Source organism: Sinocyclocheilus grahami, unplaced genomic scaffold, assembly GCF_001515645.1.
Source record: "Sinocyclocheilus grahami isolate Dianchi unplaced genomic scaffold, SAMN03320097.WGS_v1.1 scaffold459.1, whole genome shotgun sequence".
NCBI classification, from domain to species: Eukaryota; Metazoa; Chordata; class Actinopteri; order Cypriniformes; family Cyprinidae; genus Sinocyclocheilus; species Sinocyclocheilus grahami.
This window is the reverse complement of record NW_015505638.1, coordinates 916,647-931,050: the sequence shown is the minus strand read 5'-3', so window position 1 is coordinate 931,050 and position 14,404 is coordinate 916,647. Positions and strand designations below refer to the sequence as shown.

General features: G+C 35.7%; 1 protein-coding gene across 1 annotated transcript; it reads right to left on the bottom strand.

Moving 5' to 3' along the window:
* Positions 1-2,357: 2,357 nt before the first annotated feature.
* LOC107552798 (casein kinase II subunit alpha-like) lies at positions 2,358-14,121 on the bottom strand. Its single transcript, XM_016234793.1, has 12 exons — positions 14,032-14,121; positions 12,862-12,951; positions 12,679-12,757; positions 10,328-10,456; positions 9,996-10,107; positions 9,803-9,904; positions 9,550-9,600; positions 9,417-9,476; positions 8,032-8,132; positions 7,696-7,844; positions 4,627-4,716; positions 2,358-4,165 (listed from the first exon to the last, which is right to left on the bottom strand). The coding sequence occupies exons 4-12, from the start codon at positions 10,426-10,428 to the stop codon at positions 4,041-4,043; spliced, it is 891 nt and encodes a 296-aa protein (XP_016090279.1). The 5' UTR covers positions 10,429-10,456; positions 12,679-12,757; positions 12,862-12,951; positions 14,032-14,121; the 3' UTR covers positions 2,358-4,040.
* Between the last annotated feature and the right edge of the window lie 283 nt (positions 14,122-14,404).

The window sequence follows — 14,404 nt, the reverse complement described above, 5'->3', positions numbered from 1 at the left end:
CGTCCATATTGATCAATTCCAAGTTTTGCGTTGAAACGACGTACGCTCAATTTTCTGTCTACGTTCGTTTCGTAAATGAGGCCCAATATGTTTTAAATATACAGATAATAAAGGACGGAGTATTAAATATTACTATTTGAAATGCAAATAGATAAAAAAATATATATATTTTCAGGAGTTACCAGCTAATTGGGACACCTTTAATTTAGAGACGATTACTACTTTTACTACTACACGGATACGCTGTTTTCATTCAGATCAAATCACAACAACATAGGAAACAGATCCAGCATGACGCAGCTGACTCAGAACAGCATACCTTGTTTACGTCCAGCTTATACTCTCCAAAATGGCGCTACAGGGTGATGCGGAGGAGACGAATTGTTCACTAAAGTCGCAATTTTTTTTCAATAAAGGACGGAGTATTAAATATTACTATTTGAAATGCAAATAGATAAATATATATATATTTTTCAGGAGTTACCAGCTAATTGGGACACCTTTAATTTAGAGACGATTGCTACTTTTACTACTACACGGATACGCTGTTTTCGTTCAGATCAAATCACAACAACATAGGAAACAGATCCGGCGTGATGCAGCTGACTCAGAACAGCATACCTTGTTTACGTCCAGCTTATACTCTCCAAAATGGCGCTACAGGGTGATGCGGAGGAGACGAATTGTTGACTAAAGTCGCAATTTTTTTTTTCTCGTAGCTACATATAATTGCGTTTGAACCACTGATATCACATGGATTATTTTACTGATCTCCTTGCTACGTCTCTGGACTTGGGAACATTTCAGTTGTGTTGCTGTCTATGGGAGGGTCAGACAGCTCTCAGATTCCATCAAAAATATCTTAATCTGTGTTCCGAAGATGAACGAAGGTCTTACGGGTTTGAAACGACATGAGGATGTAATTAGAAGAGTAATTAATGACATAATTTTCATTTTTGGGTGAACTAACCCTTTAAAATGAAAATGAATAAATTCTCTCATATGTCCACTAGATGGCAGAAAAAGCTCAAGAAAGAAAGTTTAACATGTATTAGAGCAGTGTTTCCCAACCGGGGTGCCATGTAAAAAAATGTGTTAATATTTTAAAATTGTTAAAATGTTCAAAAAAAGCAGCTATTATATAATATCCATTTCTGATGTCGCCAATAATTAGAGATGCACTGAAATTCCGGCTGCCGAAAATGAGTTCACCGCTCAGGATTCACTTTCACGTGGTGTGACGCTCTGTGTATTATCCCGCTCTATGTGTGCTCCGCTCAGTCGCTCACGGCCCATGTGAGTGCTCCACTCATATACCGTTCATGCTCATCGGAACAGCAAAGTCCACTCAAAAATCAAGCTGACAGGAAACATGGATGTAGTACAGTATTGTTTCTGTCTGCAATAGCCCTACTGTGCTGTAACAAGGTGTGGTAAATGGACAACTCTGGTAACGCTGCCCTCTCATTCATGATCTGCTAACCGTTATGCTCACCTGTCCTCTGATAATAATAATAGCTTTCTAGGATTAAATATAATTTGGATAATTGGTTAAAAAAAATCTCTTAATAAGCCCTACTGTGTGTTAGACCTACCTGAAAAACTAAAAAGCAATTTATTTCATTTGTGGGCCAATTGTTATTTTTTATTTGTGCTATCATTAGTCATTTCTTTATTTGATTATTAACTGCTTAGCCTCCTTGTCATTTTTTTTATTCAATTCAAGCTATCTCGTGCTACTGATTGCCACCACTGATGGACACATTTTTATCATATTAAAAATATCTGTATGACAGTATATTCTGCAGTTCTTCCCTGCTGTACCGAATATCTATACTTTTCAAAGTATCATATCGAAGTTAGAAATTCAAATATTGTGACAAAATTAATTTTGTAGGGTGCCACAAATGTGTTAAAATTTCCAATGGGTGCCGCGACTAAAGAAAGGTTGGGAAACACTGCATTAGAGGACTACACTACAAACGTGCAAAACCCTTTGCTCCAAATGAAAACTCATCACAGCCAGAAAAAAACAGGACAAATAAAGACAGAGCAGCTCAAAATCTATTACACATACTGGCTCTTTTTTTTTTTAAATGCATGTGCCTACTTGATTTTTTATTTCGTTTTATTCCTTTAATGTTTATTTAGTACTTTATTTTTAGAATGTTTTGAAATAGCACAAAATAAAGTTTTAAACTATTTACACTCGCAAACCATTGCTAACAAGACAATTAAAATCAAGAAATGAACAGCAAACAAAGCATGAGATAATTAGTCTAACTTGTTACAAGAAAAAATTAATACATTTTTTTCTTCTTCTCTATCTTCAGAATATATTTGTCTTTTGTGTGTGTGTGCCAGTACTGGATAATACCAATACAAGCAGTAACTATCGTTTTGTACGAAACTTGGTTTCAATCTTTGAAGAGTTAGTAAAACTCGCCTCAGTGGAAGAGAACTGCGAAGCCTTAAACGAAAAATTAAAGCTAGTTTTCAACGACAGCCAACAATTGGTTTCCTTTTTTTTTTTTATTGAAATCGTATAAATGTGAGTGAGGTAGACTGTTTTTCCCACCTGACTTCAAACATACCATGTCACTGTAATAGAGAGGCTGCATTAAACATACAGCTGAATAAAGCAAGTGACATGGTCTTTTTTTCCTTAAACAATATATTTTCTCTTTTAAATGATTTATAAAACAAAACAAAAATCTCTGCAAAAGTATCTATTGCAAACTTTGAATGAATTTACAATACAGTAATATATTTAGATTTGAACTCGTCACACTGAACACAGGCAGAGGACAAACATGAGTTCAGCCTCCACTACAGAGCTAGTCTTCAACATCTTTCACTAATAGACAAGACCAAAAGAAAGAACAATTTAAGAAACACTTAAACAATTAAGGTATTAAAGATTCAGTTAGTCTAGACAAAATGCTTCCACATAATATTCTTGTTTGTTCTTCAATCAGCCAACCAAGGGCAAACACAACATGCAATGCTAAATTGATATTTCACCTGTTTAATTGATTTAATCGTGGGGTAGAAAGAAATGTGTATTTTACTGAACAGTCGCCTCTCGAAAGAAAATTTCAAAAATTCTTCAGTGTCAAACAAATGTCTGAAACTGAGAACTCCACTCTCGCGTACACACTCACACAACTGAAGATAACACAAAAATTGGCATATTATTGATTGTGTTACTCAGTAATTGGTACAAGTCCTTGAACAGCAACTAGTGCGACTTCAACAAGATCCAGGACCAAATCCAATCAACCTGCAATATACAAAGAACCAGCACAGCTGAAACAAAAGAGCTTCCATTATTGGTAAAATAATGTTTTGTTACACAATAATCGAACAAATCAGAAATGTTACAGTAGTTTTGATTGAATCTGGCCTTCAGTCCAAATGCAGAGTTGAAACACGCCGTAACGAGAAGAATCATGACTCAAACATCAAATCTGCTTTGTCTAGTCCTCATCATATTCTTCAAAACCAAGGAACAAATCACTCCTTATCTGCATTTATACTCGGAGAAGTTCAATATATCACACCAGGTTTTGTGAACTTTGTGATCAAGACTTGTTGTAAAAACAGGGACTAAAATACCAGGTACAACATTTAAAAAAAATCCCTGGCTCCCAAAAAACTATATAAGTCAGTGAGTGTAATGGTTTGAGCACGAGAACACTAGAGGGACATATAAAATTAATTTTATTATCCTTCTTCAGGTGGACATTTAAGTGTTTCTAAAGTCACGGCGAGTGAAAGTTCACAACCGTTTGCTTTTCTAACTCATACAGACAGGTGTAAAAACATTATGGGTTTCTTTTTGAGTTCACAGACCCCTAAAACAACAACTGAGAACAAAAACAAAAGTTTGTGTTATTTGTAACATATAAATAACCACAAATTAAATCAATGCCCCCCGCCCCTTCACCACTGATTCACAATTCCAAGCAGGCCCACAGAAGAGAGAGACGGATAGATGGATGTGAGAAAGAAGGGGGTGGGTGGGGGGCAGGCGGTGTTCAGGGCTGGGCTCCAGCGGCAGTGGGCACTTGTGTGGCCATTGTGTTTGGGCCAGGGATGATGGGCGAGCCGGCGCTGATGTTGGCGATATTGGGCTGCGTGCTCGGAGTCATAGAGGCGATGCCTGCAGTGTGAAAGCCACCAATACGTTTAGCCTAGTGTATGCTGAAGCCTGAATATCTCTCTTAGTAACATTCTGGGCAAATACTTTTTAACCGTAGGATAAGTTTTAAAAAAAGGTTTCCCCCAATAATAAACATTGTCATTTACTCAGCCTCATATCATTTCAATTCGGTAAGATTTCCTTCTATGGAAAATAAAATATGATATTTTGAAAAATCTTCTGTTTCCGTCTATACAATGAAAGCCAGTGGGGTCCAGTATGTTCTGGACTCCACTGACTTGCACTGTATAGAGGGGGATGGGGTGGACGTTGAAACATTCTTCAAAATATCATCTTTTGCATTCTGCAGAATAAGTCATACAGGTTTGAAGTGACACGAGGTTGAGCGCATGGCAACGTTCATTTTAGGCTAAATATCCCAAACAGAGGTGAAGCGCTGGAGAGAAAGGTAAACCGTTTACCTGCCATCAAGCTAGAAGAGCTGACTGGTGTGGAACTAGCAGCCATTCCTGCAGCTGGCGCTCCTCTGCCCTGGTCTTTAACTATAGGATCTATATACAAAGACACATATGAAATATAATGAGCGAATTCCAAACGGCTTTTTTGCATACTTGAAGGGCACTTCGGGAAGGGGACGCCATTTGTAGGGACATTCCAAATGAAAGTGAACAACTGAATCCCTTCATGAAGGGCCCTTCTAGAAGTCCGTTAGCGAAGGGAACATGCGATGGTCACTTCACGGAAGTGATTTCCGTTTGTGATCTTCCAAAGTTAGGGTTGATTTCGAGTTCACATACAAACGTAAATAGAATAGGCTAATTAAATTTGTTGACAACAAATTTTTCGTCAGTGATAGAAATATGATTTAAGACAGTAGTGTAAGCAAGTTTAGTTTGAAAACGTTTAATAGTAAAGAAGACAATTAGACAATATTTGAATAAAATAATAAGAAATATTTATTTGCAACAACTGATGGAGTATTGCGTGCTTTGTCAAGGTAACATTTGATCAGTCATTCCCTTCGCCAAGGGAGTTTCAATCGCTTATACGAGACAGTAATGCCCTGCGCCCTTCAAAGAACACACTTCAAGAGCTCTGCCCTTCGAAGGGAGTAGGGCATAGGGATGCTCACTTCCGTCTGGAATTCGACCATTATCTCAAATATACGACAAATAATGACATGAAGTGTCCATTAACATGTATATCAATTCCATCTGAAGCCAATTAAACTGTTACATTGAAATGTAGTAACTCAGGGCTCAACAATAAGCATAGCCTTGCTCTAGTGTGAGAAGTTTAAGCCATTCACTTAACCCATTGCATTTTATAGCCATTTACCATCATTTACTTGTGAAAGTTTCATTTAAATGTTATTAAAAGTTTTTTTTTCAGGAAAATTAAAAGGAAACAAATAAAGAGCAAATGGAGGAGACATATAAAAGACAAGGCATACATGAAAAAAGTAACATTGGTGACTCATTTCAAATTTAGAATTTGCAACAAAGTAACAGTACCTACCTGGTTGACGTAAGGTTGTTACACATGTTAAAATGATATCATAAACATCATGAGAAACAAACAAATCAGAAATCTATCTGCAACATGTCAACATTAACATAGATGGGGTTTTTAATTTATAACTGTCACTTATTCCCGATTAGGGTTGCAAAGCCGGGGCAGAAAATTTCCAGAAATTTTCCGGAAACTTTGCATGGGAATTTAATCTGGGGAATTTTGGAACTATTCCAAGTTGGAAACTTAACAGAGATTTATGGGAATTAATTGGAAATGTGGGGAAATTTATAGAAACTGTATCATGCACAAACATAAATATAAACATTTTGTTTGGCCAGAAGTTGATATGCATGCAAACTAATACAAATTTTTAAAAATGAATTTTTTTGGAACCTGTGATACTTTCAGGATTCATTGATGAATAAAAACTTAAGAAAACCATTTATTCAAAATATAATTTTTTCTAACAATAAGTCTTTATCTATTTTGTTTTTTAGACTTGCATTTGCGTTTGTAATTTGTTATTTTGTTTTCAGAATTGTGATTTGTTTAGCACTTCTCAGCCACCGTATTTATCACTTTTGTATGAATTTAACACATCCTTGCTGAATAAAAGTATTAATTTCTTTCAAAAAAAGGAAAATAAATTACTGACCCCAAACTTTTTAATGGTAGAGTATTGTTAAAAAAAAAAATATTTTAAATAAATGCTGTTCTTTTTTTAAACATTGTATTCATGAAAGAATCCTGAAAAAGTATCAGAGGTTCTAAAAAATATTAAGCAGCACAACTGTTTCCAAAATTGATGATAAGTCAGCATATTAGAATGATTTCTGAAGGATCATGTGACACTGAAGCCTGCAGTAATGGCTGATGAAAATTCAGCTTCGCATCACAGAAATAATTTTTTTTTTAAAAAGTACATTAAAACAGAAAACCATTATTTTAAATTGTAATAGCACTTCACAATATTACGGTTTTGTTCTGTATTTCTGATCAAATAAATGCAGGCTTGTATAAGAGATTTAGTAAGAGATTTTTCAAAAACATAAAAAATTGTAATGTATCCAAACTTTTGACCAGTACTGTACTTCTGTATGATAACAGAAAACTGGCTAGCAGAAGGTAGAAGAGCATCACAGCTTGAGCTAGCTAGCACATGATACCTAACCTCATAAATTATCAACGAAATAGTGCTAACTAGCTTACATTTTTCATATTTGATTTACTGGCTAGCTAGCTACTGTATAAACAAATTTTGGTATTTGCTAATTAAATTTAAATAACACAAATCAAATATATTTACCCAAGTAATATCAAAACTTACTTGAACGGAAGCCTGGAAAATGAGGGGGAATTACGCCCTTAGGTGACTAGGGGGGATTGTGTGTGGGGGAGGGTCATCTTTAGGCAGTTTTTTTTTTTTAAATCTCCTCACCTACATATTTGCTCAGTCAGTGTATTTGATTTTACAATGGTATAATTTTGTTATGCATCAGCTTAATCACAGCACAAGAAAGTTTTTAACAAATTTAAGTAATATTTATGTAATTTATACGAATACTCGCCAAGATGGACATTTTGTGTTCAGGATTCAAGAAATTATCTGTGCATGTTTTGGAGGAAGACACAGTACATCTAGGGGATGAGTCCTCAATAGCCCTGCAGTAAGTGTGCGGTGTATGTGATTGAGGAATGTGCAAGGTAGAAATTCAAGATTTTTTTAAGTTCCCTTAAGTTGTTCCTGCAATTTAGCAAATTCACAGTTTATTCCCATTAATTCCCGTTATTTCCCATGGAACTTTTCCAGTCTTGAAAATTCCCACAATTTTTCAACCCTATTCCTGATCAAATAGCTTTAAAAAAATGCTACCGTCATCAAGTGATCATAGACCTTGCAGGGTTCCATTATTCACTACACACAATGTACAGGGAGTGTTTGGATGTCTATTATAAAGCAAGTCCTTGATTTATTCAACTGTATATAAAAGAGGTGCTAAACTCGGGGAACTCACAGAAGTAAGGGTGGTCCATTGCCTCGCGGGCCGTTAGTCGGGCCTGGTGGTCATAACGTAGCAGCTTGTCCAGAAAATCCAGAGCCTCGGTACTGACCAGGTGCTGATTCTCACTGTGTACAAACCGCTCCCATCTCTTCCGGGAGTGTCTGGGTGAACAAGAGAAAGAGACATGTTAAAAATGGTACAAACATGACTATACACGCACACATATAGAACTTCAGTACAGTAACTGAAAATTAAATAACTATGGAGATACTTCAAAACAGAATACCTCTTTTAATCAACTTGATAAAGAGTCTGTCAATAATGATCAACAGTGTATTAAAGTCATACCTGCCCAAAATGTCATTAAAGCGTGGGTCCAGCTCAATGTTATATTTGTCAATGTAATCATACAGGTCCTCGGTACCCAGAACCTTTGCAATTCGAACTAACTAGAAAGAAAAATAATCACATCAATAAATTCAACAGACAAATACCCAGCATAATAAAAGCACCCAGCAAATATTATTTTTTCTACACAGCAAGTTTATGAATTAATCAGATGAATTACTGAACATCCCAGCTATTTATTTTGAATAAATAAGTTTGTTCATGCTAAAATCTCTTTGGGGTCAATAAGGTAATACTTTTATTCAGCAAGAATGCATTAAATTATCGCTTAACTTTTTTTTGGTACTTTTTTACCTTTTAAAAAAAATCCTGAAAATGTATTGTGGTTTCCACAAAAAAAAAATATATATTAAGCAGCACAACTGTTTTCAACATTGATAAGAAAAATACTACTTGAGCATCAAATCCACATTTTAGATTGATTTCTGAAGGATCACATGACACTGAAGACTGCAGTAATGGCCTTCCTGAAGATCATGCTGGCCAGCATGCATCCAAGACTCCACATATCCAGACTGTAGTCATACATCTAGATACAGATCAAAACATTTTTTGACAACTCAAAATCAGCTGAAATTCATTAAATGTTAATAGCAACTAGGGCTGGGTATCGTTTGAATTTTATAGATTCTGATTCTTAACAATTCCTAGTTTCAATTCCAATTAGGTTGAAAAAATTCTGACATTTAGATGTCAAACTTATTCGAGAAAATGTATTCTGTCTTTTTACATAGCATTGCAGCTGAATAACATGAGCAAAAATCAGCAGCCTACAGAACACTAGGTCTACAAGAGTAACTTTTGCCTATGGTTTTAACAAAAAAACCCACAGCAAAAACAATTAGATTCATATACATTTCCAACATTAAATTGTTAAAAGCAAGTAAACCGTCAGTAATAAAATAGGAACAAACAAATCAATTAGCAATAGCATAAATAAATACAACTGAACAAATTTCAGGTACAGAAATTTTAATCAAAAGTTTACTGCATAGTTTCAAAAACACTGAATAGTTTTCTTTTCACAAATAAAATATAAATTAATCCTCATTAAAGTCACGAAAGATATTCAATCATGATCAGTGAATGATTTTCTCTTGTTCTTTGATTAAAATTAATGACAGACAGCACATGTTTATCAGGCTGCTGTCTCAACACCAAATGCTCGCGGATCTAAAAAATAATGTTACACATGCGCTTTCTCATCTGGTGACGTTCACTTAAGAATTATGTTTCACTTTATATCGCTTTCTTAAAACAGTATATATAACAATAGTAGGGTCAGTATGTGCCTTTGTTCAGGAAGACCCGAGTGATCATCTCACCTTAAGAATTTCAAACATGTAGAAGCGGATGTCATAGTCTGATAAAGTTTGATACAGTTGCTGTGAAGAAAAAGATAGTTTAGTACAATATCAAATTCTCTAAGAAGGGGCGACAAACAAAAACATCTCTTACCTTGAAGTCTGTGTTGTTAACATGCTCAAAAACCAGCGCTGGTGTTCGGGACTGGGCATTGAAAACAAAGCAGAATGGGTTTTAAACCCGAGGGCACACAAACAAACTCCCACGTATACATATTTTGGTAATGCACCAAGTTTCCAAGAAAATAAACAAAACCTGCAAGTCATTATTAAAAAAAAAAAAACACAGACTCTTAAAGTTAGGTAGACAATGAAATGTAAACACCCCAATATTTTAATAAACATACCACTGGATCCTTTATGATGTCTACAAGCGTTATGATGTTGGGGCCTCCTCTCAAGTTCTCCAGAATTTTTATTTCTCGTTTAATTTTCTTCTTTTTCACTGGCTAAAAATACAAGAAAAGAAAAACAAGCATAAACTGACATATCTCCAATCAAATCTTCTATACAAGTGTAAACGCAAACATCAAATTATACCTTGAGTATTTTGACGACTACTTTCTCATTGTTAGTGATGTTTATGGCTTCAAACACTTCACTGTATTTTCCACGGCCAAGCTTTCGCACTAACTGATAGTCATCCTGATTTCTGCAAAATACAAACACACAGTACAAACAATCTGAGATTAACACACTGAACGTTACAAACATAGCATGCATGCCACTATAAGCAGCAGCACATCTGATCCAAGGCCCGAAAGAGAACAACAAAGAAACGATCCACAGGGATAAAAATCACAATTATAGGTCAAAATTGGCTATTTATAGTGCATGTAATTTAGAAGTGCTAAAAACTCAAGAGAACGCACCCCCAGTCCACCACATGGGATTCATAGTCCCAGTACTCTCTGGGTCGCTGTGTGTTTACATCAGGGTAAACTCGAGAGCGACTTGGGACAGGGCCAGACATATTCTACACACGGTATTCCCTGAAACACCTGGAAAGACAACAAAATATAATACTGAGAGATTGCAGGATGATCAAAAATATGTTTTACAAATCTAACAGCATTGAATAGCACGGTAGAGCTGGGTGATATGGCCAAAAAAAATCATCTCTCTGTATTTTTTGGCTGGATTGCGATATACGGTATACATCTCTGTATTTTCTACATTTTTCTATGTGGATTAAAAAATATTTATTTAATTCTGCCCAATGTTGTCCAGTGAAACAAAGTTTATATTAAAGACAATAAAAACAATTATACTGAAAGTACCCATGTGGGCTATGGGTTATTATGTGCAAAAAAAGGGGCTAAAGTCACATTACAATCTAAAAACAAAAACTATTTTTTAAAGCAGAAGTTAAATTCACTAAACTAAAAATGAAAAGAAAAAAAAAACAAAAGCATTACCCCATTACAATAGTCACGTTACAGTTACTGCTATCATAAAATACACTTACTTGTAGGTTTAAAGTTCTACACATGGCGCATTTATTGTTTAACTACAAATATTTTAGCAAAATGTATATTTTAATCAGAATTATTGCGCTCCATCTGTTTGGCACACATGCGCACAGCGGTGCTTACTCACTTAAATCTTTGAAGTTTAGCGGAGAATCACATGCAGAAGGCTCATGCGCTCCTGACAGCAAAACGTAAATATTTCCATGACTTTCTAACACTTAAAGATGCAGAATATACGCGACACTGTTTGAAAGGGGTCCCTTTTCACTGTTGCACTGTGGTGAGGGAACAGCTGTATGTGTTACTAAGCGTGAAAGTTCCGAAACTGAAGCTGTAGAAGTCACAGAAGTCATCCACAATATCTACATTGACCGCCACAAATATCCACTGCCCCCTGCCATCAGCTCCCGTGTCTCACACACACACACACAAGCGCGACTTTAGCACTATATTTAGCAACTTTCAGACCCTTTTAGCAGCTTTTTTCCATAGAATATTCATACTGACAAACCTAGCGACTTTTTTTGGATAAACCTTAGCTATGGTTAGCTATGGTTCAGTTGGAAGATTTCGCCAGTGCTGTCCCGCGAGCACGAGGTCTGACTTTCCCGGAGAAGTGTCGCCTCTCTCGGCGTCTGTTCTGTGTAGTGAGCGGCAGAGAAGCAGCGCATTCAGTTGACCGCTCCGCAGCTGACTCGTCAATAAATGAGTACAAAACAGCGTTTCCTAGCACCTGTCGCTTACTGATTGTTCGGAATTATAAATATGAGCGTAGTTCGTCTGTTAAGATCACATGCACTTTTTTGTTTGTTGTTTTTTTTAGTTTGTTACTCAGATGCAGGCAGTGCGCTGCATGAGACAAAAAAGTAATACAACCACATAGCCGCTCTTTAGTGTAGATGCATGTTGATTTTATCAGACGATGCCGCGATTATAAATGAGAGTGACTCCTGGTTAACATAAAAAGGGGTCGTGTTTAGTCACTATTTAGTCTGGTATTTTTTGACAATATTCACTCATCATGACAGTAAAATAGGGCATTCTAAGTCAATATACTGCAGTATTTCCTCTCTCAATCAGTAGAAAATATGGTTCACACCTGGTCATGCATGAAAAAAAAAATACCATCATGTACCGTGAAACCAGTATAATTTTGAAAAACACCATGATATAAATTTTTGGCCATACCGCCCAGCACTACCTCATACCATATTGTGTATAATAAATAAATAAAGTGCAAACTCGATACAGCGCCCAGCCCTATAGCACAGTAAATAAAAAAAACATTTTTAACTCTGAATTGTATGATCTAGACTGGGGTTTTTAAATTGGGGTAAGAAAGTGCATTTAGGGGATCCATGGAAATGTTTAGAGAAAAAAGCTAAATATTTTATTCTTAAAAACTATTCAAAATAAAATTTAAGTTTATAATAAATAAAAATGAATCAATACATTTTTGATAAAAATCAGCAAATACAATAACTAAAAAATAAATACCTCTGAAAGTACAGTACTATAATGAAAAAAATAAAGTTAATTGATATTTGTAGTAAATATTAAATACATATTTTTCAATTAATACTGACATTATTTTATATTTTTACGATATTAAATTAGGTCTTTATAGAAGAAACCATATAAATGCCTCTCAAGAGGATGGTAATATTTGGGAGTCAGTGGCATCTAAAAGATTGAAAACCCCAGGTCTACATTAATTTCATAAAGTGTCAAATATACATGTTGGTTATTACCTTGGAGGGTTCCTCCAAGCAGCAAATGACAGGCGGAGCTGATGAAGGCAGGTGTGATGACTTTATGGTGGAGCATAAGCTACAAAATAAATAAATAAGCCTGTTAAAAAAAAGCTGATAATCAAGTGGATTCAAAGTCGACCACTTTAATATATTTCCAGAACCACCACACAAACAACCCACCTGATTGTAATTTGAATGAAAGAGGACATCCAGGAGCTTATTCAGGAGACACAGCAATCCTAGAAGTCATTCCTCATGGCCCTCCAGATGCTGGAAAACAAAAAGTTGTAAACTTTACAGATACCGCTGTGCAACATCAGCCTAGGTATCAAAGTACTGATTTCTGGACCAACGTCCATTAACAGCCAACCAGGTTACTGTACTGCCATATAGTCATCAGACTAACAAATAGCTGTTTGTAACGAGCCGTGTGATCTTCCTGAATGAATGACTAATTATTAAAATTACATAAATTAGCTTAAAGCAGAGACGGGAGAGCAAACACATGGAATACATAAAAGTCTAACTATGGATGATACTCAAGCACTCCAACCTCCATTGTAACGAGGAATAATAGTAAACTTTCCCTTAAATCAATTATGTTTTGAGCCACAGGCCTTATGACACAGCCAAATAAACCGGTCAAGCTCACTAGACAGCTTTTCTACATTCCCAACATTATATACGTATAATCCACATTATTAATTAATTACAAACAAGTCATATAAACAATATAACTATAGGATTTCTGAGAATCTTATTATCGGCTTCCAAAACAGCTGTTAGCCAGCCAACCGCTAACTAGCATAGCGTTTGCCACGCCTAAGCCATTTCCCGACGCATTTAGCTAATTTACACTCCAAATTGCTTATTACATCTTTAAACAGATTATAAAAGCACAAGTTACTCAATACATGACCACAGATTAAAATATCTTAATGTTCTATCGCAGAAACCCTGCTAGCTGAACGTGGCGCCACACATCAAAGCTAACGCCGCTAGCTACATTCGCACAAAAGATTAAACAAATCTATATAAAATAAAAAACAATCCATATTCATAAGAATTATAAAGCATACACGAATATTTGAGTTTAATCGGACCTGGAATCAAATAGTCCGTTTATGTGTGTTTTTATAAAGAATACGCGACGGGTTTTAGTGGTTAGCGAGTAGCACTGTCACACGCTAAGTTAGCTGTGTGGCCAGCAAATAACACGATGTGTATTCTCAAAAGCATGTATTCGTAGCGTAGTGCCTTATGCGTGTGTCCTCATCTGAAGGAAATATTTAAAAGTCAGTTCATGTAGGAATTCAAGTATCAGTGGGTGGTAAATGCACACCGTATTACCTCGGCGTCTCCTGGTAGACAATATGGCGTATGCTGCACTGGAGAAAGGCTGCGTATTAGGGCTGTGAATCTTAGACAGCGAATCGATTCGATTCACGATTCATAGGTTTTCGATTCGATCAAGTGTCTTGTCCAAATACCCACACTTGCGGTCTTTACTTGACTGCGTATTTCCTGTATTAGTGTGATGGGACACACTTGTAGTGTTGAAAAAATGCATAGCTTTATTTTAATTTTAATTTTAAATACTTCGCATTTTAAAATCAACTTCTAAATGTCTATTCAGTAGTCCCTATAACATGATCATTTTAATTAGTGGTGCTTCTAATTAAGTGATAAAAAGCAGTTGCAAATGTTGTACAAAATAAATATC